The sequence below is a fragment of the Castor canadensis genome, chromosome 13, assembly GCF_047511655.1.
Source record: "Castor canadensis chromosome 13, mCasCan1.hap1v2, whole genome shotgun sequence".
Classification (NCBI taxonomy): domain Eukaryota; kingdom Metazoa; phylum Chordata; class Mammalia; order Rodentia; family Castoridae; genus Castor; species Castor canadensis.
In genome coordinates this window covers 37,764,352-37,787,718 of record NC_133398.1, presented here as the reverse complement: position 1 = coordinate 37,787,718, position 23,367 = coordinate 37,764,352, and the positions used below count along the sequence as shown (strand labels likewise).

Sequence of the window (23,367 nt, the reverse complement as noted above, 5' to 3'; positions counted from 1 at the left end):
CTCATTGTCTCACCTCAGGGCTAATCTGGGCAGGAATGCTGGAAAACTCAGGGTTGGATGCAAAGGCACTCAGATTTTCCACGGCCTCCAACAGAGGGGCTGTGGCTGCTCGGCACTGGGCTCGGTTCTCTTCTGTGAAGGCCCCATCTAGTGCCTGGAAGTGGGAGGGAGGCCTTCAGGACTCAAGTCTGTAGGCACAGGCCTCCCTCCAGGGTTCAAAGGATTAGGAGAGACTGGTGATGGTCAGTCTGGATAGGAAAGGGAAGGGCTTGGGTTCAGGCAGAGAGGATCTGACAGAACATCTGGGAAAATGACTAGGAGACTCAAGGGAAAGAAAATGGGATGAGTTAGGGAGATGCTGGGACTCAAACACTGGGAACCTTGATGGTCTTGACAAGATTGGCTGTACTGTTGGCCACCTCCTTGGCTGATTGTACAAACTGGCGCTTGGCAGTAGGATTGGCGGTACGGGCAGAAGCCAGGCGGCAGCTGTTACACAGTGCAGAGGTGTGTTTTGCCACAATGGTGGCTGCAGAGAGCACCTGAGGAGACAAGAGCCATGGAAAAGTCTTAATGAGGAAAATGTACATACCCAAGGGAAAGTGGAAAATAGCTTAGACATGTTTGGAGAAATCGTGAATTTACTACCAACTAGAAGAATGAGGAGAAACATGGTAGGAAGAGATAGTTACCAAAAGAGAAGCTCTGTATGGGTCTCTGTATTCTCCTCTCTCACATGGGCTTCATCTCCCTCTTTCCCCTGGGGTTTGGTTCAACCTTTCCCAGACTTGCCTGATCTCTTGCATTACCTGGGCCTGGGTACAGCCAGGCTCCCCCAAACTCTGACAGGCCATCTGAATTGCCTGGTTTGCACGGGCAAACTGTGTGGGCTCCACCAGCCCTTGTTGTCCAGCTTGGCTGTTGGGGTCAGAGACACCAACCAGATATGCTGCCTAAAGAGAAAAAGGGGAATGATGGTGAGAAATAAAAACTGCAGGTGAGAAATGAGTAATAGTGTAGTGGTACGTTTAGAGAACAGGGTTTATTTTTACACAATGAAAAAAGAAAAAACTCTGGTTACAACTATTTTGAAACATCTCAGGAAATTAAAAAAAGTAAAAAAATTAGTTGACTGTAGTGAACACACAGGTGGTTGAGGTAGGAAGCTTCAATTTGAGGACCCTGTCTCAAAAGAAAAAAGAAAAAAGAAAAACAGAGAGAGAGAGAGAGGGAAAGGGAAAAACCACATAAAAAACTTTATTGAACTTCTATTTAAGGGTGTGTGTGTGTGCATGCATGCACACTAGGTCATAGGGTAAAAAGTATACCATACTGTGAATAGCATTAAAAAATGTTTGAAGGCTGGTAGAGTGGCTCAAGTGGTAAGAAGAGCACTTGTTTAGTAAGTGTGAGGCCCTGGGTTCAAACCCTAGTGCCACCAGAAAAAACCCGGAAAAATCTTTGAAAGATACAAACCCACATGCACAGAAGCAAAGTCTCTTTAAAAGACATAGTTCTAGGGCTGGAGGTATGGCTCAAGTGGTAGAGCCTAGCAAGAGTGAGGCCCTGAGATCAAACTTTAATACCACTAGCAGTTAAAAAAACAAAACAAAACAAAAACAAAAACATGGCATAGTTCTAGAACAATGAAGGTTGTTAAGTACTTCCAAGCTTCAGATATTTGAAAGTGGGAAGGGATGTTGCCAACAAATAAACAAATTTTATAATGGGAAGACCATCATAATGTTTGTTTCATCATCATGTTGATTCATACTTCAATCAACACATGGCAGCTTTGTTTTTTCCTCTTTATGCTTTCCAGAAATAAGAAACAAAAACAAGACGCCACAAAAAGCATGGTACCCAGGGAGGTGGGGGGGATTAAGGGAGTAGGATGTTAGGCTTTTAGGGAAAAACTGTCTTAGATGAACTCTCACACCAGTTTTGTTTATTGAGACAGGGTCCCCGCCTCCACCCCAGGCTAGCCTCAAACTCAAATCTACTGCATTAGCCTTCCAAATACTGTGATAACAGGCAGGTACTACCATGTCTGGCAAGACAAATTTGTTTTAAAGATTAATATATTAAAGTAAAATACTCTCAAAAGCTACTAGGGAGTTTTATTCTTGATAATGTAGAAAATGGAAGAATGAGATGGTGACTCAAGTAACTTGAAATTTTGTCACTGGTACTATTTTAATAAAAAAGGCTTCACCTGCGTGGGAAGAGTAGATCAACGGTACAGTGCTTGCCTAGCATGCATGAGGTCTTGAATTGGACATTATAATCATAAACAAAGCTTCAGGGTTCAAAGGTTATAGCAATCAGAATTGGAATTGTGGTGTTCAACAACTGCTGATGGATATCTCCTTCAGGAGGGGGAAACTCAAGAGTCCATAGAGTTGGCTTTACAAAACACAAACTTCTTGATTTGTGTACATGTGAAGGGAGGTGGGGTAGGGAATTAACCTGTGCTGCTGCCTCAGTGAAGCCACAGAGGGCCTTGGAGGCTGTGGCAATGGCCTCTCCAAACTCCGGCAGATTCCCATTCTTGGCATTTTGGGAGATGCCAGTCATGGCCTCACCCAGCACCTGAGGAACAGAGGGTATCACAAGGGTCAGACTGTGTCCTCTGAGGACTAAGGCACCATGGTTAGTTCCACCTTCCTGCCCTATTCCTTCCTGGGCTCCCTGCTACAACTTACCTTTGAATTTTCCATGACACTGTCCAGGCAACCAAAGTAGGACATGTCGTTGATGGGCTGGACTGGGTTCTCTAGGAGTTCTCGGACAGTCTACGTAGGGGAGGGAGAAGTAAGATCCAAGATACCTCCCTCAGACCCAAACCCAGAAGGCCCTCCTCAACCTCAACCCCTGGGGCCTACCTCCAATTCCCGCAAGGCATTGTCACACTCCTTTTGTCCAGGTGCTTGCTGGGTGCACATGGTGATGAGCTGGTTGATGCTATCAGTCACTGCCCTGCAGTGGGACAAAAAGTTGAGTGAATAGATCAGGTCTCTGGCTATTTCTCTTTTGCTTTCCTACTTTTAAGATGGGGACTTCTCATGAAATGCTTCCTCTCACATGTTCCAGGGCTGGGCTTCTCAGTTCCTACTTACCTAGCAGCTGCAGCCAGCTGACTCTTGAGGTTGGGGGCAGCAGGATCTGTGGACAGGGCCTTGGCAGCCAGAAGAAGTTTGCTTGAAGACATGGAGATGCCCTTCAAGTTGGACACAACCTGGGTACGGTCCTCCTGGCTCTGTTAAAGGTGAGAAGGTCACATGTTGTCCTAGCTTTTATTTGTCTCTAAATGGATCTTCTTTCTTAGATACTCAGCAGTGCTAGAGACTGAATAGGGGAGGGAGCCAAGAATAGATCCAGACTGTATGGTCACCAGGGTGTTTCCTATCTAGCCCTTGAAGGGGATCATGCAACCAAACCCCGTTTCATACTGGGGCCTGTCCGGCCATCTCCACGCCAGCTTCCAGGAAGGTGCTGAAATCTTGTCCAAATCGACCGGAGGCGCGAGCCAGGTCCTGAGGGGTTCCCCGGGAGGCCTGCACCAGTTCTGTGGCTGCCTGATTCAGCCCAGCAGCAGCTTCATTCAATCGACTCTGAGCTTCTTGAAATGTCCCAGTGCTAGGAGGAAGCTGCAGGATCAAAGAGGAAGTCAGGGTGAAGAACTGGGAATGACGCAGGAGACAGCTTGGGAAGGATGGACACAAAACCTGGGAGTAATGAAAGGGGACAGATCTGGGAAATCAGTGACAAACAAGAAGTCTAGAGGTAGGAAAGGTGGGGTTGGAGTTCTCAGATTCCCCACACGCCCTGATTCTCCTACCGAGTCACTCAGGAGTCTCTTGCTGGCATCTCCAACTGCTCTCAAGGCATTATCTACATCTCTTTGGCCAGGCAGGCAGCTGACACAGCGGTTCAGTGCCTGAGTCACTGCTTTAGCCACCTGAAATGGAGAGGAAAAGTGGTTGCCAAAGTGGGAACAATTTGGGACATTCCCTCCCCCACCAGGACAATAACCAGCTCTTCTGCCTCTAAAAGTGGAGGAGGAGAGGGGCTGTTGTCATTGAACAGGCAGAGGTCAGGTTGGCAAGTGACAGGGATCAAAATTCCCCAAACTTAGTGCTTAGCTAGGCTTGTGCCTCAGTCTAACTGAGACCCTTCTTCCAAAACAGAGAGAAAGACAGCAGAATTAAGTGGAGGTCTCATGAGCACACCAGAGATGTTCTATATGTGCAGATGAGGTTCAGAGTGAGGCCCCTTAGAGCAGGCCTTATGAAGGGATCTACAGAACAGGAGGGCAGTGGCCCCTTCCCAATACCTGACCTGGGCAAGACGCTGCTGGCTCTCAGGGTCCCCTGGATGGCCAGCTGCCTTTTTTGCCTCCTCAATGAGGCTGCTGGCCTTGTCCAGTACATCACTGGCTGTGTCAAGCACAATGGCTTGCACTGCAGGATCTGACGTCAGGGCAGCTACACCCCTAGCGGCCTGGGCCAGTGACCGCAGCCCCCCTGCCACATCCCGAGCTGCAATACCTGGGGAGACCAGGAGAAGAGGGAAGGAAAAAGGCACCTTCATTGGCAGACCTGATCGTGGTGAGTCCACTGACAATCCCCCTCCCTCTCCCAGCTCCTCTTTCTCCACCTCCCTACCATATGCCATGCAGTCCTGGCCTGTTCCCATATACCTGCATAATTCTCATTGCCCTGGGCAACTTCTCCCAGCAGCTGGGCAATGGCAGAGCTCACTGCTTTGGTGCTATTGCCAAGGTCCTGGGCACACTTTTCCATCTACAGATGAAGGGGGTGAGAGGGGACACAGAATTTAGGGTCAGGAGAAGGAAGAAGAGGAAGGGCACTTGAGAAGGTACTTGCAGATACCTGACAGTTTAGCTGAAGGCTCTGGCTAGCTCTATAGCACAGCTGGGAAGGAAGACTTTAGAGTGAGAAGGACATGTTAAGAATACTCACTGGAGGTTAGCCTGGCCCAAACGACCAAAAATCGTATGTTCTCCCTCATATGCGGACATTAGATCAAGGGCAAACACAACAAGAGAACTGGACTTTGATCACATGATAACACAGAGAAACTAAAGCAGATACTTTAAAGCAACTGAGGCCAATAGGAAAAGGGGACCAGGAACTAGAGAAAAGGTTAGATCAAGAAGAATTAACCTATAACACACATGCACAGGAAATCAATTCGAGTCAACTCTGTATAGCTATCCTTATCTCAACTAGCAAAAACCCTTGGTCCTTCCTATTATTGCTTATACTCTCTCTTCAACAAAATTAGAGATAAGGGCAAAATAGTTTCTGCCAGATAGTGAGGAGGTGGGGGGGGGAGGGAGGGGGCGGGGAGAGGGATTAAGGGAGGGGATGGGGGAAGAAGGGAGAAATGACCCAAACATTGTATGCACATATGAATAAAAAAAAAAAAATACTCACTGGAACAGAGGCATGGTTCAAGTGGTAGAGTGCTTGCCTAGTAAGTGCAAAGCTCTGAGTTCAAGTCCCAATATCACTCACACACACACACACACACACACACACACACGAAAAGAATACTCACTGTCTCCCCAGGTAAGGGCTTAAGTTTGCCATCTTGAGCTGCTGCCTTCACTTCCTGCAAGTCTCTCTCTAGATTCTGTACTACACTCAGTGCAGAATCCATCTCCAAAGGCCCACATGCTTCTTGAGCCTGCAATGATAAGAAGGTGTAGAAAGTATGGCTGTTCTCATGAACACCTCAGATTATAGGTTATAAGCTCAGTTAGAGGTTATTCGGCAAATTCCCCATCATCCCAGGACCCCACCTTCGTCTTCCACTGGCTCCTACCTTCTGGGCAGCGGTACGGAGTTCAGCCAGTGCGGTGCCTAGGTTCTTAGCACACTGACTCAGCTGCATGGCTGATGCTTGATCCTGAATCGTTGGCACTGAGGCCTTTGCAGCTGCCACCATCTTCCCACCTGGCTGTTGGGGCATAGGTGGACAGATGAGGTATGCCATCCCCTCCCTAGGCCTGAGTACAGGGACTGGTCAGGGCATGGTAAACACTGATTCTCAGTATTGGGAAAGAGGCTACAGATGAGGCTACAGATGATCACATTATGGGAGATCCAGGGTCTTTTAGAAAGGTAGAGAAGGTCTGGCCTGACAGGTGAGAGAGGGTGTCTTGCCTGCAGGAAGCTCTGGCTGGCAGCAATGAGGGCAAGTTGAGCACTGGGGCTGTCAGGCTGAGCTTGGCTCCCACGGACGCCCTGCACCAGCAATGGAATCTGCTCTGCCACAGCCTGCAGGTGAAGACTTCATGAGTGCCACCTCCCCACAGACTGGAGGAAAGTCCCCCTCTTCTCACCCTGCTCCCTACCCCCACATGCCTCCTGGAGACTCACCTTGCAGCTCTGCACCAGCAGGGGCTGGGGGCCCGCAGAGGCCTTGGGAGTAGAGGCTGCATGTTGGGCTGCAGCAATGGTCTGTGTAGCTGAGGCTGCAGCCTGCTTGGCTGCATGCTGTGAGGACAGAGCAGTCAGGACAAGTCCAGGCATTTCCAGGCCTAGTCCGTGGCCTGCCTGGCCCATGCTATGCCCCCAAGGAAACATTAATTGACTCTCTCTGCCCATCCCTCCCCGTTCATTCTTCCTACAGCACCCACACTCTCTTGCTCTGAGTGACTTTCCAGTCTTACCTCCAGACGTTGTACCAGCTTTTTCTTGATGGCATTCTGTGCAGCTGCATTGGTGGCCATGCGGAGCCCCTCAGCTGCCTCTCGCAGCCGCTGCTGCTGCTCCTCACTGTCAGGGTGAGCGGCTGCCCCCTGAGAGAGGTGGAGAGACAGTCATCACCCAGCATTGCTGCAGACCCTAAATATGCTCTTCTGACTCCTCCAGACTCAGTTTAAAATTTCCTTGTTTTTCTGAGTTAATTTCTAATTATTTGCACTGAAAGGCAATAATTGTTGAGAGGATTTGCCTTGGGAATGCCAATGGGTAGCTCTATGTGCCTGGATTCCCTCTAGGATGCTGAATCCTCTCTTTAGGTGCAAGGGGTCTTGTTTCTTGTCCCACTCCCTACAGAATACCTTGAATGCTACAAGTGAGTGGAGCAAGTAGGGTCCTTGGGAAAGAGAGGACTTGCTTTAGAGTGGGGGATCTTAGGAATTCCAAGGCAGGGATCTGTTTCTTCCTGCAAACTGAGGAGTCCCAGAGCTCAGGGGGCCTAGGATCTTTGGAGCTTCCTTCTGATGGTCCTTATACCTTTGTGTCTCAGTGTCCTAATGCCTTGTCTTTCTCTGTACTGCTAGAGTACAGACCCTTGGGACTGAAGGCCTATGTCTTCATAGGAGGAGACTAGGAAGGGAAGAATTCCAAGATGGGTGGTGGCAGCAACATAGGGAAAGGGAGGAATAGCAGATCTTGAATGTAAAGTAAGAAAAAAAGATATGGATGCTTGACACAAAAAGTAATCTGGGTGTCAAAATGGCTAGAAGCCTGGGCCATAGTCCACCAGCCAGGAACTCATTTGTTTTCTGAGTGTTCCCTTATTTGTTCTCTTGAATTTTCTCACTTTCCTGGGTCTCCCATCAAATGAGACTGACCATCTGGACCTCTCTAACTTCCCTAGAGGGCCCAGTATAGGGGTCTGCACAGAAGGCTTTATACCTTGGCAGCCTCTACCATCTTGGCTGTGGCATCAGCCAGGATCTTGGCAGCACTCAGGAGCTTTCGAGAGTTCTCCAGATCACTCTCCCCTTCGGCATCAGCCTTGATAGCATTGACCAGGTCTGAGGTGGCTTGGGCCAGGATGCGGGCCTGTCGCACCATCTCCCCTGAGAGTACAGTACACAATCAGGTGAGGAAGCCAGAGACACTGAGAGGACATCAGGGATGGGGACAAAGGGAAGGGCAAGCAGATGGGGTAGATGGGAATTTTAGGGACAGTGAAGAAACTGGTGAAAGTTCTTAAGTGATTTCTCTGAAGATTTTCCCTCTCTGGGTTTAGGATCTTGAAAAGGAACAGATTTCCCAGTGAGTTCTTATGGGAGGGAGGACAGTCTCCAATCAGAATTTTCAGCAGTCTTGGGAAGAAGAGACACTGGGGAAAAGAGGGTGGAATGGGAAGCATTTTTTTTCTTCCTTTTTTTTTTAATTCCTTTTAAGGCTAGCTGTTAATCATACCACTTTCCACATATTTTTCTGTATTCTTTGGTATACTCATTTAATGTTCCAAGGAAGCTAGAGCAGGGCTCACGTTTCTGCTTTATAGATGGGAAAGTGAAGGTTTCCAAGAGAGTAAACAATGAGCCCTATGGTTGCCTGGCTGGGAAAACCACATTGTGCTGAGTCCGTAAGAGTGGAGTGGAAAGGAACATCCAATTGCTTGGGAAATCTTACAGGGGTTTTTGTCTTTCCAGAGGTGGGTGTCCTTACCAGCATCACCCATGGAACTGAAGATATTCTCAGTGACAGTAAGGATGGTGTCAGTGGCCTGGTCATAACGGCCAGCAGGCCCAGCCCCTGTGGCATGGGCTTTCACATGCTGCAGCAGCTCATTCAGGGCCTGGGTGACAGCTGTAGCTGCTGCCCCTACTCCTCGCAACAGCTGTCCATCTTCTGTGGCTGCCTGGGAGGCAGACACACAGCCCTCCACGGCTTTGGCCACTAGTCGTCCAGCCTCTACCAACTGCTCTTGGCAGACAGGTGAACTGATTGTAGGTGCCACGACCTGTGGGAAAACTGAATATCAGAGATGTAGGCAAGAGACAGAAGCTGTAGGTCAGGCATGGTGATTCACATCTATAATTCCAGCTGCCTGAGAGGTAGAGATTGGGAGAACTGAGGTTTGAGGTTATCTTGGGCATAAAATTAGCAAGACCCTCATCTCAACAAACAAGCCAAGTATGGTGGAGCACACCTGGAATCACAACTACTGGGAGGGACGGGTAGGAGAATCGCAGTCTGAGGCAGGCCTAAGGCCAGCCCCAAGCATAAAAGTGTAAAAAATTACCTAAAAAGTAACTTAAAAAGAAAAATGCGCTCAAGTGATAGAACTCTTGCCTAGCAAGTACAAGGCCCGGAGTTCAAACCCCAGTGTAGAAAAAAAACAGATTTAAGTTGTGAGGTGGAGTGTTTGTGGTTTTTCACAACAGTCACTGGGATAATGAGGCCTTGAGAGCAAAGAGATAAAATGAGAGGCTTATGTGTGTATGGCAGTATCAGTCGTAGGCACAGGCTACAGCAGCCTCTGGGCTCACCTTGGTACAGGCTACCAGTTGGGAGGTGGACAGGGCACACTGTGTGGCTGCAGCAATCACTTGGGTCTGAAGACCTGAGTCTTCTGTACGCTGGGCCACACTCTTAGCCTTGAGGACCAGGGCAGCTGCAGCACTTGCCACTGCCTTGGCTAGTTGCATTAGAACCTCCTGTGAGCAAACAGCAGTTAGCATGACCAGAGATCAGGCTTGGGATCCATGGGCACTTCTTAAGAGGCAAAAGCTACTTCATTATTCCCAATGAGTCCAATCAGTGTATGCAGAAGCAACCAGAACCTACCCCAAACCCCTGCTTTGAGCACCAAGCAGGGCAGACCCTCACCAAGGAACAATCCCCCACCAAGAGAAATATAGCCTACACCAAAAGGAGAGATGCATGAGGCGGATACACTCGGACAGTGATGGGGAGGGAGAGGTGGTACTGGCACAATGGAATGAGGAGCTTCTTTTCTCCATTTCTTCTTGGTCTTGGTTTTTAAGTAGTCATCCTGGAGTCTTGGGAGCAAGTCCTACCTAATCCCTATTCCCCAACCTGGCCTGCTCCAGGCCTCCCCATCTCCCATCATGCTCTGCTCCCCCAGAAGACTGGGGGAGAGGTGCAGAAGCGAGTGTATGCGGCTCAGAGAGGACCAAGCTGGGAAGGCCCAGGCCAGAGGCCATTACCGTAGGGGAATCGGGGGGAGATCGAGCCCCAGCCCCTCTGGGTGCACATATCTGCATGGGAAATTCAGGATAAAAAGTCAGCTGAGGCAAATGGCATGGTGGGGAAGGGGGAGAGCTGGAGGAACATCATCCTCAGGGTGGCATGGGGGGTTTCAAGATAGCCTTAAGCTGGGGAAAGGGCTATGTTCAGGGAAGACAAGGCTTCATCAATGAGGGCCAAAAGTGAACTAGTAGGTTAAGTTTAGATTTAGGGGTTCTGAATTTTCAACCCCATAAAGAGATCAGAAGTTCCCAGTGTCATCCCTGGAAAAAGAGGTTCAGTTGGTTTGGAGGGTCAATTCACAGAAACAAGGCCTGGATGCTAGAATCAGGATCAAAAGTTACCTCCTTTAGAAGTGGGATTTCTAGGGTTGGGTGAGTCACCAACCTGGAAGTGAGGGTCAGTGTCACTTTCCCCAATTTGCTGCAACAGCTCCCCACTGGCCTGGCCCACGTTCCCAGCTGCTTGTAGCAGGTTCTGACGGGGCTGTGGAGAGTAAACACCTGTCAGAAGCTGCCCACTCTCTGCCCACATGCCCATGGGTCTCATAGGTCTGAGGGCCACACCTTCAGCCTGCAACTAGGAATGTCCCTTCTCCTGACTATCCACCCTTATCTCAACCCCAAAGCCCCTGACCTCAGCACTGGCGGGTTGTGCACTGCGAAGCAGTTCTGACACTGCCCCTGCAAGTCCCTTTGCTGCCTGCAGCAAGGGCCGGCCACTGCCACCTTCATCCTCCAGCAAGGCAGCCAGCAGCTTCACACCACGGGACATCTCCGTCAGGTTGGAGGAGATTGTGGTGACTGCACAGCCCACTGCAGTATAGTCTGTCTCTGCAGGGTCCCCTAAGGGCGGAAGGGGAAGGAAGAACATGAGACAGTGTTGAGGAAGGAGTATCATCACACTCAGTTAGTCACACATGTCCTAAGAGAAATGCACATACAAAAAACTTTCCATAATGAGTCAAGGCACAGTCACACAAAGAGCTAGTCACAAGCATGCTTGTGCACACTCATTCCCCCCACCCCAGGTTGGCTGGAGACTACCTGCTGTCAGGTTCACCACGGAGGCAGTACCAGCTGTGATAGCATCTACCTGGGAGTGGATCTCATGCTTTGATTCATCCATCTTGTTCTTACGCCAGGCCTTAGAGGCCTAAGAGAGGGAGGAAAAACTTTAGGATTTACTTTGGTTTGGTTAGTCCCCACTCTATCCCTTGTGAATACCAGCCTCAGGACCACTGGCCTTTCCTCCATCTCATACTCACAGCATCCTGGCCAAGAGGGGGCAGAGTGTCAAAGTCATCCAGAGTGGCCTGGGCAGCCTGCACAGCTTGCATGCTAGAATTAATGGTTCCGGTGAGGGCCTGCTGGGCTGAAGTCTATAAGATAAGATGACGAGTAACAGGGATTGGAACAGAACATTTAGAGGAAACAGAAGGCAAAAGAGAGCCAGAGGCTAGGGAGAGGAATATAAATAGGAACATGGGAAAAGACTGGTAATTGCTGTTGGGGCCTGGCGGAGGGAGAGAGAAGGGCCTGAGCACCATGGTGGAGGTAGGGGCACTCTTACCAAAGGAGGCATGTGTCCTCGGTGCATTTGGCCACTGGTAATCTGCTGCTGGGCAGGTGGCATGCTGCCCACCTGGAAATTCTCAGGACCAGAGGCTCCAGAGCGCATGATGGCTGGCAGAGCCACAGAGCCATGTTCCACTTTCCCCACCCGGTTATACTGCTGCTGAAGAACTGTTGACCTGGAGATAGGATGGATCATGGAACATGCAGAGGACTCCTCATCACCACCCTACCACCCTGCTCCCAATATATCACCACTCCCGGTTCTGGGATCTGGAGATCTGTGCGATCTCATTAAAACTTGGCCCTAGTGAAATCATCCTAAAGATCCCCACCCCCACAAGCAGTTCTTGGAATCCAGGCTTGCCTTCCCTATTCCTGAAGGATGGGATCAGCCCAACTCCCTTCCTACTTTTTGGGAGACACCGAGTCCTCCAGCATAGTAGACTCCTCATCTCCCTCCAGGCCAAAGTGGTCCTTGCTTTTTTTCTGTAGGAAGAAAAGTTGGGGCAGTTAAGGGAAAGGCAGCCTATTTTTTTCCACAGTCAGCCATTTTCCAGAACCTGGATCCCATTTCTAGAGGACTGGCATGGGGAAGGGTCAGGAGAGGAGGCAAAGGCTGAGTAGCAATGTTTACCTTCTTAAGGATGATATCAATGTAGCCGGCAATGAGCTGGGCAATCTGCTCCCCCTCAGTTGTCTGTACTGAGTAGTAGCCATCCTGGTAATCTCCAAAGTCCTAGGGTGACAACATAAGGACTCCAGTGAGAAAGCTAGAATCTACCCAGGATGGAAATGGGGAGGAGGGAAGGTTCAAGGCTGAGCTGATTAGGGCTCCTTCCCGTGCCAACAGCCCTCTAAGAAGAAGCCCACCTTCCTTTATTAAACCACCTATTTCTTTATTTTCTTCCTTAGAGGGAATTTATTTTATTTCTGAGGACTGGCCTTTCTGCTACACAGTTTCAAATACAGTCTTTTATTCTCTCCTTGATGATAAACTTGAGAGGAACATAAACATTTGTTATTAAATGACCATACTTAAATTTTGGCAACAGTATCCAAAATCGAGAACCAGTATTTACTATAATTCCTATTTCCATTGTTGGAGCACTTTGCCAGGATATAAATTTTCAATTCATAATCTCAAAAACATAAAGTCAGAGGAAAAACTGACTGCAAATAGTTGCTACTAAAAGAAGGGAGGCTTAAGCTGGAGGCATGGCTCAAGCAGTAGAGCCCTTGCCTAACAAACATAAAGCCTTAAGTTTAAACCACAGTACTGCCAAAAAAATAATAAATAAACACGAATAACAAAAAACAAACAAACAAGGGATGCCTACTTTTCTTTTTCTTCCTATTACCTTTTTTCCCTCCACACCTCAAGAATTCCTGTGATCTCAGCTTGCTCTGTTGACTTTTTCTTTTTAAAAATTCTTGCAGTGTTGGAAATCAAACCCAGGGCTTCACATATGGTAGACAAGTGCTCTACCACTGAGCTATCCCCAACTCTCAACAGGTATGTCCATCACCTGTTTCATTTAAGCATTACTCACTCTCCAGGAGGGAGTTTCTCCATCTACTCTAACTCTACTTTCCTGTAACAGTTCCAAAGTTCTCCTCTTTTCTGGAATCATGCTCAGTGCACCTGCCCCAAGGGAGGGGGAAAGAGCTTTGTAGCTTCCCCTTCTCAGATAATCCCAAAGCCCTTTCTCATTGGAACCTCTGGACCCACCAGGGTGAAACTCTTGGGAGAGGCAGCCCATCGTTTGATGTTGGTGAGGCTCCACTCCTGGATCACCTCCTTGGTCTTCTCGTCCACACGCATTACACATTCCTTAGTGATGCCCAGTAGCCTGGGTACTAGCTTGTTCTTCCCTTTCATCTTTTCCTGTGAGGCAGAGGTTGGTACTGGCATTATAGGTCAGAGACTGCATGAGAGGTGAATGGTCAAATCAGCTCTAGATAAAAAAGGGTTGATGAGGTAGCCTGGAAGGCTAAACTAGGGTGTCCATAAGCAGGCCCAGGACAAGGTTCAATTAGGGACAAGGGAAAAGCTGGACAGGGAAGGAAGTGGTGGTGTGAGACTGACATAGGAAGGTTTTCACGAGGTCACACCAAGGACTATTGGGATGGAGTACATTATTGATGACAGAGTCAGAGACTTTCAGAGAGACAGGAAAAGGCAAGAATAAGAAATACAGAGGGCAGTGAAAAGAACCCAGAACCCACCTTGACCAAGAAGAAGGAGACGCCATAAGTCTTGAGGGAACGGGCTAGCTTCACATAGCGTACCTTGGCCTCAATCTCACTCATTTGCCCACAATTCTTGTGTGCCTTTGAGTATGAAATGGGGAAAGTTAGTGAACTGTAGGGATAACATCAAAGCTAAGGATTCAAGATGGGATGTTAACTGTAATGAGAGTATTATGGGGACATAGAAAGGTTCAGAAGTGCAAAAGATGAGAAGGAGACCGGTTGGGGGTTGGCCAGGGATATGCAGAAGCAATGACTCAGGGATATGGTTAAGGAACTTGCAGCCATTGTGGAGAAGTGAATAGGGAGTTAGAAGTCCAACGTCAAAGAGCAAGCCTTTTGGGCCAAGTATTAAAAGAGTGGGGATAACGCCTTACATTTCAACAAAGATTATACTTTTACAGTAATTTCAGGTATACTATCCCATCTGTACTCCTATCAATCTTATGCAGGTCAGACACTGTTATCCCACATTACAGGTAAGGAAAATATTGAACTAAATTCCATGGCAAAAGCAGTGATGGAGCTGAGACCAATGCCCAAGTCTTCTGCTTTCTTGGCTTAGGATAGGTGGGAGAACAGCTTAGAGGGTGGAAGCAGGTGAGCATAGACAGGAAGTAGGCGAAGAGTCCACTTAGCCAGTAGGATCAAGCAGCAAAGCTCCCAGGTCATCCCAGACACTTTCCCCTAACCCCATTCACCTGGAAGATCTTACGCTCTCCCTTCTGCTTCACATACTCCTTGGGCAGGAAGTCCTTCAGGCTACACCAGAAAAGGGAGGTCAGCATGTAGTGACAGCATCAGGGGACATGTGAGCCATGATAGGGGTATGAGGAAATGTCTGGACAGTGTCATCTCTGGGGAGAAGGCCCCTGAGGGAACCAGCTCTGCAATGTCTTCCAAAATAGAGGTGACTTAGTAGGAGCCCTTGAATGTGACCTGTCTCTCTCTGTGGGGAAAGGGACTGAGGGAACTTAAACTGGAGGTTCAGTTCCTGAGGAAAAGAGGTTCTAGAGCACCATTTCAAGGAGAAAAGAGGATGAAAAGCTCCCTAAAAGGATATCCATGAACTTAGGAAACTGAGAAAGCCACACCGACTCTACGTATTCCAAGACATACTAATGGATGAGACTTGGGAGACTTAAACTTAATGTTTCCTGTGAGGAAAATTATCCTCACAGAGCACTTGTCTAGCAAATGTGAGGCCCTGAATTCAAACCATAGTACCACCAAAAAATAAATAAGTAAATAAAATAAAATTCTTTAGAGAATCTAAGAAAAAAAATTATAGGGGAAGTGGGCAAGGACATAGATATTGGACTACATTCATACTCCAATGGGATCAGTGAAAAGACAAAGGATGACAGCTGCTAAAAGCATGATGACCTGTGTGTCTCAAGCTCTGGGACCTTGGAAAAGGAAACAGGGTGAGAAAACCTGGGATGCAAACAGGCCACAATAGGAACTTCAGGCTATAACAGGGATGTGGGTCACTCACTCGAGGAAGCCAGCCTTGTGCTTCTGCTCATTGTGGGGCCCAAACTGGATCTGGCATTGGAAACCAGCAAATTCACAGGCTTTGTCAAAGGAGACAGGGTGGGAACCATTCAGGATGTCATCTCGTGCCTAGAGAGCACAGGGGAGGAACAAATGTCGTGTGTGCACAAGGATACCCCCTACTGTGCTTCCGCTAGTCCCTTCTCCCCCGACTTGCCTCACCTTAGCCAAGTCCTCTCCATACCTGTACATAAAGAAGGTTCAGCTGTACAGGGTCCCGGGAGTCCACATTCTGGTCTGAGTAGAAGAATTTTCTCCGCAGCAGCAGTGTCTCATGCTCCTCCACTCCCTGTTCCCTCAGTGTCCGGCCATGGTCCAGCCAGTTCACTGGGATACAGAAAGTCCCCTCAGTGCCAGCCCACCATGGCCCCTTTGGCTGTCTTCTGTCTGGATTTTTATTCATTTCCTGTCTTTTCTTGTTAAAATGTAGGTTCCATGAAGATAGAACTTGGTTTTATTACTAATGCACCTCCAGTATGTCAAAACAGTGCCTTTTATAAGCAGGTGCAGAGCAAGGAATCTAAGGAATAGATGCCTGCCCCCTCCCATTTCCAATGCCCTCTTTTTTCTAGTTCTGCTTACACTCATCATCTGTGTGCAATTTCTGCTTTAATTTCTCCATCTTCTTCTCATCTCGTAGCAGTGTCTTGTCCTTTCGTAAGGTCCCTGTTCCTTCATCCTTTTTCTCTTCCATCAGCTCTCGAACCAGCGAATATTCATCATGGTTTGTGATTCCTGGAGGAGAGAGATGATTTGGTAGCTTCCAGGGTATCACATCCAAATCTTTTAGCAGAGTTGGAGCCTCAGCCCTACCAAGATCCCTTACCAATGCGGGCACAGATGGTCATAAGCATGTCAGTGACAGTCTTAGAATCATCCACCATGATAGTCTTCACAGTTCCATCTAGCATTCGGATCTTCAGGGGTCTCTGTTTCTTCCTGTACTCCATGGTATCCTGTTGGGGCAGGAAAAGGAGGTCAGCACCTACTTTAAGCTAGGGGCATGGCTTCCTTATTATAAAACCAAAGGGGAGGAAAGTGGATTACTGAAAGGAAGACTATGGTTGTTCATTCAAGCAGGGTATTATGACTGCTTGTAAAAGAAAGCAACATGGGAGTACTAGTGGTGTAGTTCAACAGCACAGTGCTTGCCAACCATGTGTAAACTTGCCTAGCTTACCCTGGGTTCTAAAAAACAAAAACAAACAGACAAGCAACATGAGGGAGAATCAGAGACAAAAGATGTGCATGCTGTAAACAGGAGGTAAGACAGGGATAATAAAGAGGATGTTGGTGGTCTTTGATGAAGTGATACTTACCCCATTTCGGAGCATGTAGTAATCCAAAGCTTTCCCAGCCTCCAGCCATATACCCTTTTTGGGGTCATCATCTGACAGAAATAGCCCAAAGTCGCTGGCTAAAAGAGAAAATGGATCACCTTAGACTAGACCATGAAGACCACTGTGGCTGAATGATTACACCACTGCCCCTTAATATTTCTTCCATGACCTTGGGCCTAAAGAGGAAGAAGGGAAATTTGGTACATAAACCTTAGGGTACAATGGGGTCATCCCTCAGGGCCAAGAGCCTGGAAATGAGAAAGGATGACAGACTACTGTCCCAGCCACCTAGGTAGTCAGACTTACGAGGGCCAGCCAAGGCCTCTGGGATACGCTCACGAATGATGCGGCAGGCGTCATACACCATCGTAGATGGCTCAAACTGCATTGTCTTCACCACATTCCCAATGCTGATCTTCAGCGAAAGTGCAACCATGGTGGCAGCTTCTGCTCTCCAGCCTGGCTGTACCTAGTCCATGGCATTAGGACATTAGAATATACTCTCATTGGAAGAGATGAGGCTCCCAGAGTGGAGTCCCAGAGAGGAGATTTTTGGAAGGGACTCACCAAAACAGAGCAATAATGTTGTTTTGTCTTATTTAATAATTTCAAAGGCTGAAGGATTATTTTTATCAAATGGACCAGTCCTGACGATTTAGGACATCCCAGGGAAAGGCTGGTTTACAGGGTACAAGTGCAGGTCTAAAATCCAGTGTCACCTGAGGATACTGCCCTGCCTACACATCCTTTCTTCCAAGTGTTTCTCTTGCCCCTTGTCCATGCTCACTACTTTTTCTAGCCTTGCCCCTGCCTTGTTTTCATCTTTTTCTGAGCCACCATTTTTCTCTCTGTCTCCCACTGTGTCCTGCTGGCTTTTCCCTGTCTGGGATTTTCAGAGCTCTGCTCTGACTCATCATGTGACCTTCCCTCTCATAGCTTTAGCTTCCTTCTCTGCAAAATGAAGACGTTATATGAGATAATTCCCAAGGGCTCCTGAAGCCTGCAAACAGCTTCTAGCTAGCCTGGCAGAAAGACCAAATATTGGCTGTTCCAGCCATACACACCCATTCCTGCCCCAGCTTTTCTCCAACTCAAGAGGTGGGTGCCTCCCCCAGGAGCTGAGCCCCATCATCTGGTTTCCCAGCAGTCAAGTTGGAAGTACAATTCTCTATCCAAAGAGATCGCAGGAAATGATCTAGTCAACTCTCAATTTTGCAGAAGAGAAATCAGATCCTGGAAGAAGAGCAAGTCTCAAGGCAGGTGAAATAAAGAGCCCAATCCTTTTAACTCAGTCCTTATTCCTTCCAAGTAACCAAGTTGACACTAAGGCCTTTCTGAATGCTCCTACACTCTCTCCTGTGCACCAAGTCCTTCTCAGATTGCCCTCCATCTCAGCTACCTTCCCTGACAATGTCTTCAGTGCAGCTCAGCATATGTGTCTTACCTCACCTTCTTTCACCCTTCTGATACCTCTTAGCAGGCTGGAGGAGCCACTGTGGACAGCAGGTGGTGCACAGACCTCAAGAGGACAAGTCTGACCAGCAGCTGATGATATGACCCAGTGTGGTAAGGGGACTGGGTGCCTTTTAATTAAGAGAATGAGCAAACCCAGGCTCCCCCTTCCCTCTTGACAAAACTGCTAGCCCAAGATGGGGGAACTAGGACTGGGGGTAAGGTTGGGCAGCAGAAGCAGGGTGTCAGGATACCAAAGGCATTTGAGAACCAGGAAAATGGGAAGGGGTGGAGGGTGAAGAGGTCAGGAGAGATATGGTGAAGAGTTGAAAGTCTAGGTAGAAACAGGAGGCAGATGGGAAAAGATCTGGATCAGTGACTAGTAGGCCATTTCTGACCTTACAAATAGTCTAGATTCTCAAAAGAGAATCTTTATCTTTATCTCTATCTCTAGTCCCAAATAAGAGAGGACCCTCCCAGTCCACCCAGTTCCAGCTCTCTGCCCCATCCCCATTTCTGGAGCACTTCTCCCAATAGCGGGACAGACCTGGCTGTGGGTTGCTGACCACAGGAGTGAGAGCTGGAGGGACAGAGAAGCAGGAGTCCAAGGAGTTAGAGCAGGACTGAGAGGACCCTTCACCCTAAGCTAAAATTCCACGTCTCCCCCCATTTCCTCCGGACATATGGACACCCACTTCTTCCTCAAAAGCTTCTGGTGAGACCCCGATAAGGGAGTTGAGTCATGGCTACCCTAACTCCCAGGCTGGTCCTGTGTGGCCATCCACATAGTCATTGTGGGGGAGGGAATTGGTCTGAAGTGGTAGCAAAGAACAAGTCCCTGGAAGTATTAGTAGAAGCTATCTGGTTCCTGCCCTGGCCTGAGAACTTGGCTCCCCTTTCCATCATGTTTTATGGAACAGCAGCAACACTCCCTCCGTGTCCCCCTCCCAGGGAACTCCTCCTCCCTCGATACATTCCTGAGATGCATTCCAGAGGAGTTGGGCAATTGGAGGGAGGGGGTTGTGTAAATGGAGGACAGGAGGTCAAATCCCAGCAAGGAATGGAATGTAAGTGTATTGGGGCTAAAGAATTTGGGGGTATATGGAGAATACAGTCAGCACAGATACCCACAAAGGGAACTGCAGGAAGATTGGGAGTTATAGAGAGGGACAAAGAGAGAGAGAAAGCTCAAGACAGTCAGCATGTAAGAGGGTTGGGGGAATAACACTCAGTCAGTTACCAAATTTGGCCTCTGAGTCCGCAACCGCGGGGAGTTGGGGGAGGGTTTGTGGGTAAGACTGACATATCCGGCTTCGGGCTGCTGGAGGCTCATTTAGGGCTGGACTGGATAGCTGAAGGGCTGGACTTGACTTCCTCCAACACAGTGCCTCCACATCTACCCATGCATACTCATTCTCCCCTATGAATCCCAGTTTGTGCACAGAGCTCTTTCCCACAAGGCTACCTACATGCAGCTTATCTAAACCTCACAGTTCCTACACAAATGGATCTTGCAGAGACCCATCCCACATGCACAACTTCCCCCCAAATAAAATTTCACCACAAGCACACCAGGCTCTAATGCCCCAGCCCCCAACTTCTCTTCTCCCATTATGCACACATTCTCCCAGCCAGCATTCCTTGAGGGCCTATTATGGGGAAGTCCCTGGGCCAAACTTCTAGTGGTTGGGAACAACGATGAGTAAAACTTAGCCTTTGCCTTCGGTGTGCTGCCAGTCCCCCAGATGGGTAGGTAAGCTAATTATAGAGTTACAATAGAGGGCAGGATGCAATAAGAGCCAAAGTGTATGTGCTCAGAAGAGATCCCTTTAAGTTTAGGGAAGAGAAACCAAAAAGTATCCATGCAAGCTGTCATTTGAAGTTAGGGTCTTAAAAAACAAAGATAATAAAAAGCAACAGTGATCTGTCATTTATTGACTGTATGTCAACTGCATTGCATACACAATTTCAGTTAATCCTTACAACAACCCTGGCAAGGTGGGTGTTGTTATTTCCATTTTTACAGATTAGGAAACTGAGACTCAAGAAAGTTAAATACTTGTTTAAAGTACTTGTTCAAATAATAAGTTGTGAAGCCAGGATCCGAACCCAGGTCTCTCTGATCCCCAAACCCAAGCTCCCTCTATTACACTAGCCCAAGGGGAGTCAAAGGTAGCATTTCAAGCAGAAAGAATAGTGTAAACAAAGGTGAAGAAGCAGGAAATCGCCGATGAATATTCAGGGAAGTAAGTAGGCAGGCTGGTTGAAGCACAGGGTACCTACAAGGGAGCAGTACTGGGGAAGTCAGGGTTAGGATGGAAAGGCAGGGGAGGCCTAGAGAGGAATATGAGGAATTTTACCTACTGGAGCACAACAGGAGGTCAAGAAAGGCTTTGAGCAGAGAAGGGATATAACCAGAAGTGGATTTTAGGAAAATAACTTCAGAGATTGGTTAGAGCAATACTGTATTAGTATAAGTAATAGGTAATGAAGCCACAATTACAATGGCAGGGAGGAAGCTGCCACTCAGAAGAGATTTTAAGAGGCAGAACTCACAGGACCTGCTTACAATGTGTTCTGTCAACCTTCAGGGACTAGAGTCTAACATCAGCCTGGGGCTTCATAGCTTCCTATCATCAGTAGCTACTTAGTGTCTATAGCAGCTTGAGTTTAGGCATCAAAGTGGGAAGGGGGTATGGATCAGGTTGGGAAAAATGGGATGAGATGTGATTAATAGTGAGATAGGGGCAGGTGGGTGGGGTTAGGGACTACCTCAGACCAGGAAAGGGGAAGATGATGTAGAAAGAGGCTGGGGAAGAGGGTGATAGGAAAAATACATATATGATCAGTCACTGTATCAGGCTGGGTGAGGAAGAATGATTCTACAGATAGTGACTAAGTCAGGGAATGATGAAGTGAGGTCAGAGGTCGGGTCAGGCTATAGGGGTTTTAGAAAAGATGGGGATGTGGTAAATGGCTAAATTAGGCTGGGGCGGGTGGGGGGGCTGAAGGGTCATCAGCAGTATCTAAGTAATGATGGAGTTGAGGTTGGGGGAGGGGCAGCATGGGAAATAGTCATGGGTAGGGGATAGTGCTGTGGTCAGTAATAGGGCAGGCTGAGAGTGAAATGGGGGTGTGGTCAGTGGCCTGGTTGGGCGTGGGATCAGTAAGACCCAGTTTCCTCTTTGGGTCTCATTTCCTCTTTTCTGTTGGGGAGTGGGGGAAGGGGATCTACAACTGGACCAAGAAATTAAATGAGGCTCAGAATCAGAGATGCACATAGCAGGAGCTGGGGGTAGGGTATTCAGTAGATTCCTAAATGGTACGCAGGTATATAAATGGGTGGAAATAGTGGGAGAGTGCAGTTATGATGGTGGGAAAGCTCAGAGCTGGATGAGGGTAAATAAAATTAGGATGTGCGAATGGAAGGCTAAGGAGGGAGGCAGCAGGGACTGGATGTTAAGATCATGAGCAACAATGGGAAAGCTGAGGCAAGGGAAGTATCTGTAAGGAAGTGTAATAGAAGGGTGCACAATGCAGAGCATCGCAGGAATGAGAGAGGAAGGAGACAGTGGAGCTAAACAGTCAGGGGATTCAGTCATTCCCTTCTTCCCCCGAAACAGTGTTTTCTTGGTCTGCTCCCCCCTTAGTCACCAGTCTCCTCTTCCCTAGACAGTCCCCCACTTATGACTCTGTTGTACATCTCCTGGGCCCATGTCCATTTTCCACCCTCCAACCCCATCTTGCCAACAACAGAGTCCAGGAATCCCTGCCCTCACCACCTCCTCCCCCATCTTGATGCCCCAGGTCTGTAAGAGCCTTAAACTAAAGAAGCTGGAATCCCGATGCCTGCAATTCTAGCTGAAGCCCAGAACACTGGCCTGTCATCTCTGTGAGTGGGTAAGGGATCTCTCTGCAAAACAAAGACATCTACTTGCTGCCAACCTCTTACATTCTATCTGCTCAAGATCGATTTACCCTGGCCTCAACCACAACCCTGAAGTTGCCTAACATTAACCCTGACCCTAATTTGTTTTCAGATTCCCACTACCGGCTTTGACATTCATCCCTTTCCTGGCAAACTTTCATACTGATTTAATTTTCACCTTTGGGACCAAATTCCGACTTTAACCCTAAATATTGACCACCTTAGCCTTAAAGCTCATTTATAATTTGATTCCTAACTCATTTTCACTGTTTATTCTTAATACTGACCATGACCATGGTCTTCAGCCCTTAGGACGACTCCTAAATTAATTCCTGTTGTTGACCCTTTACCCAGTCCTGTACTCTTTGACTTATGCTGGTCATTCCAGAAAAACAAATAATCACCTCAATCTAAAACCTCACCTACATAAAACAGACCTGACTCACACAAATAACTGTTAAAGTTTAGCTTTATAACTTCTAAAATGACCCTTGGCTCCTAAATCCAACCCCACCTACTCCCAAACTCACCCAAAGCCTTCCAACCCACATACCCGCTATCAGCTAACACCAAAGCGCATCCCCGCCCTGCGCCCCACTGCCTGCCCGCTCCTCGCCCTCTCCAAAACCTATTCCAGGAAAGGCCTGCTTTTTGCAAGACGGACTGCTTAAATTCCCAGCCCATGTCGAGACACTGGACTCTGACCTCTCCCAACAGGACCCAAGACAGGACACGCAGGAGAGCCGAGGGCCCCGCCCGCCCGTTCGCCCGCCTCCCGGGCCGGGCCCCGCGGCCCCACCCTGAAGCTCGGGCTCGGCCCGGTCTGGCCTACCTGTGCTGCCCGGCTCGTGCCCCGCCCGCCGGCCCGCTAGCCCGCTCGCTCTCCGGGTCGCTCTCGGGCTGCGGCCTCGCCCTCCCTTCGACACTCTCGGCCACTTCCGTCCCGGGAACGTCCCCCACCCGCGGGCGGCGCCCTGGGCCCGCGCTCTATGGTCGTCGAGACTGCAGGAAGCTGCTCTGGCCCCAGCTCTCGATGCTCGGGAGCCCGCCGAAGACTGGCGGCCCCTCCCCGGCAGGAAGCAAGGGTGCGGAGCAACCCGGAGAAAACGCCAGAACTACGCCCAAGTTCCCTTTTAGACTCTGAAGTCTTCTTTTTTCTATCTCGGGGCGAAGGCGGAGCCGGATTTCCAGAATCCCCGCCCCCGCGGTGTGAGGAAGCAGCTGGGACGTCCCCACTATTTGCATAGCCCCCGGGACGTGGCGCCGCACCGAGG

At 48.6% G+C, this 23,367-nt stretch overlaps 1 protein-coding gene across 2 annotated transcripts in view; it reads right to left on the bottom strand.

The window, feature by feature from the left end:
- Positions 1 to 23,223, bottom strand: part of Tln1 (talin 1) — a 32,892-nt gene extending 9,669 nt beyond the window's left edge. Inside the window, exons 1-37 of one of the 2 annotated variants that reach the window (XM_074051474.1) lie at positions 22,926 to 23,223; positions 17,020 to 17,182; positions 16,693 to 16,790; positions 16,200 to 16,329; positions 15,956 to 16,108; positions 15,558 to 15,700; positions 15,315 to 15,442; positions 14,518 to 14,578; positions 13,793 to 13,897; positions 13,296 to 13,451; positions 12,201 to 12,302; positions 11,976 to 12,052; positions 11,562 to 11,742; positions 11,257 to 11,370; positions 11,036 to 11,144; positions 10,626 to 10,834; positions 10,377 to 10,475; positions 9,950 to 10,000; positions 9,269 to 9,436; positions 8,445 to 8,739; positions 7,677 to 7,843; positions 6,704 to 6,832; positions 6,411 to 6,527; positions 6,195 to 6,308; positions 5,854 to 5,988; positions 5,587 to 5,715; positions 4,703 to 4,805; positions 4,342 to 4,550; positions 3,842 to 3,961; positions 3,453 to 3,650; positions 3,120 to 3,259; positions 2,886 to 2,979; positions 2,706 to 2,795; positions 2,470 to 2,592; positions 810 to 953; positions 381 to 542; positions 14 to 154 (exon numbers count right to left, since the gene is read on the bottom strand). In XM_074051474.1, the coding sequence (XP_073907575.1) occupies positions 14 to 154; positions 381 to 542; positions 810 to 953; positions 2,470 to 2,592; positions 2,706 to 2,795; positions 2,886 to 2,979; positions 3,120 to 3,259; positions 3,453 to 3,650; positions 3,842 to 3,961; positions 4,342 to 4,550; positions 4,703 to 4,805; positions 5,587 to 5,715; positions 5,854 to 5,988; positions 6,195 to 6,308; positions 6,411 to 6,527; positions 6,704 to 6,832; positions 7,677 to 7,843; positions 8,445 to 8,739; positions 9,269 to 9,436; positions 9,950 to 10,000; positions 10,377 to 10,475; positions 10,626 to 10,834; positions 11,036 to 11,144; positions 11,257 to 11,370; positions 11,562 to 11,742; positions 11,976 to 12,052; positions 12,201 to 12,302; positions 13,296 to 13,451; positions 13,793 to 13,897; positions 14,518 to 14,578; positions 15,315 to 15,442; positions 15,558 to 15,700; positions 15,956 to 16,108; positions 16,200 to 16,329; positions 16,693 to 16,790; positions 17,020 to 17,149 (4,824 nt within the window). In that variant the 5' untranslated portion in view covers positions 17,150 to 17,182; positions 22,926 to 23,223. The remainder of the gene's footprint in view (positions 1 to 13; positions 155 to 380; positions 543 to 809; positions 954 to 2,469; positions 2,593 to 2,705; positions 2,796 to 2,885; positions 2,980 to 3,119; positions 3,260 to 3,452; positions 3,651 to 3,841; positions 3,962 to 4,341; positions 4,551 to 4,702; positions 4,806 to 5,586; positions 5,716 to 5,853; positions 5,989 to 6,194; positions 6,309 to 6,410; positions 6,528 to 6,703; positions 6,833 to 7,676; positions 7,844 to 8,444; positions 8,740 to 9,268; positions 9,437 to 9,949; positions 10,001 to 10,376; positions 10,476 to 10,625; positions 10,835 to 11,035; positions 11,145 to 11,256; positions 11,371 to 11,561; positions 11,743 to 11,975; positions 12,053 to 12,200; positions 12,303 to 13,295; positions 13,452 to 13,792; positions 13,898 to 14,517; positions 14,579 to 15,314; positions 15,443 to 15,557; positions 15,701 to 15,955; positions 16,109 to 16,199; positions 16,330 to 16,692; positions 16,791 to 17,019; positions 17,183 to 22,925) is intronic. The other variant, XM_020174647.2, reaches the window with a different exon arrangement.
- Positions 23,224 to 23,367: the final 144 nt, after the last annotated feature.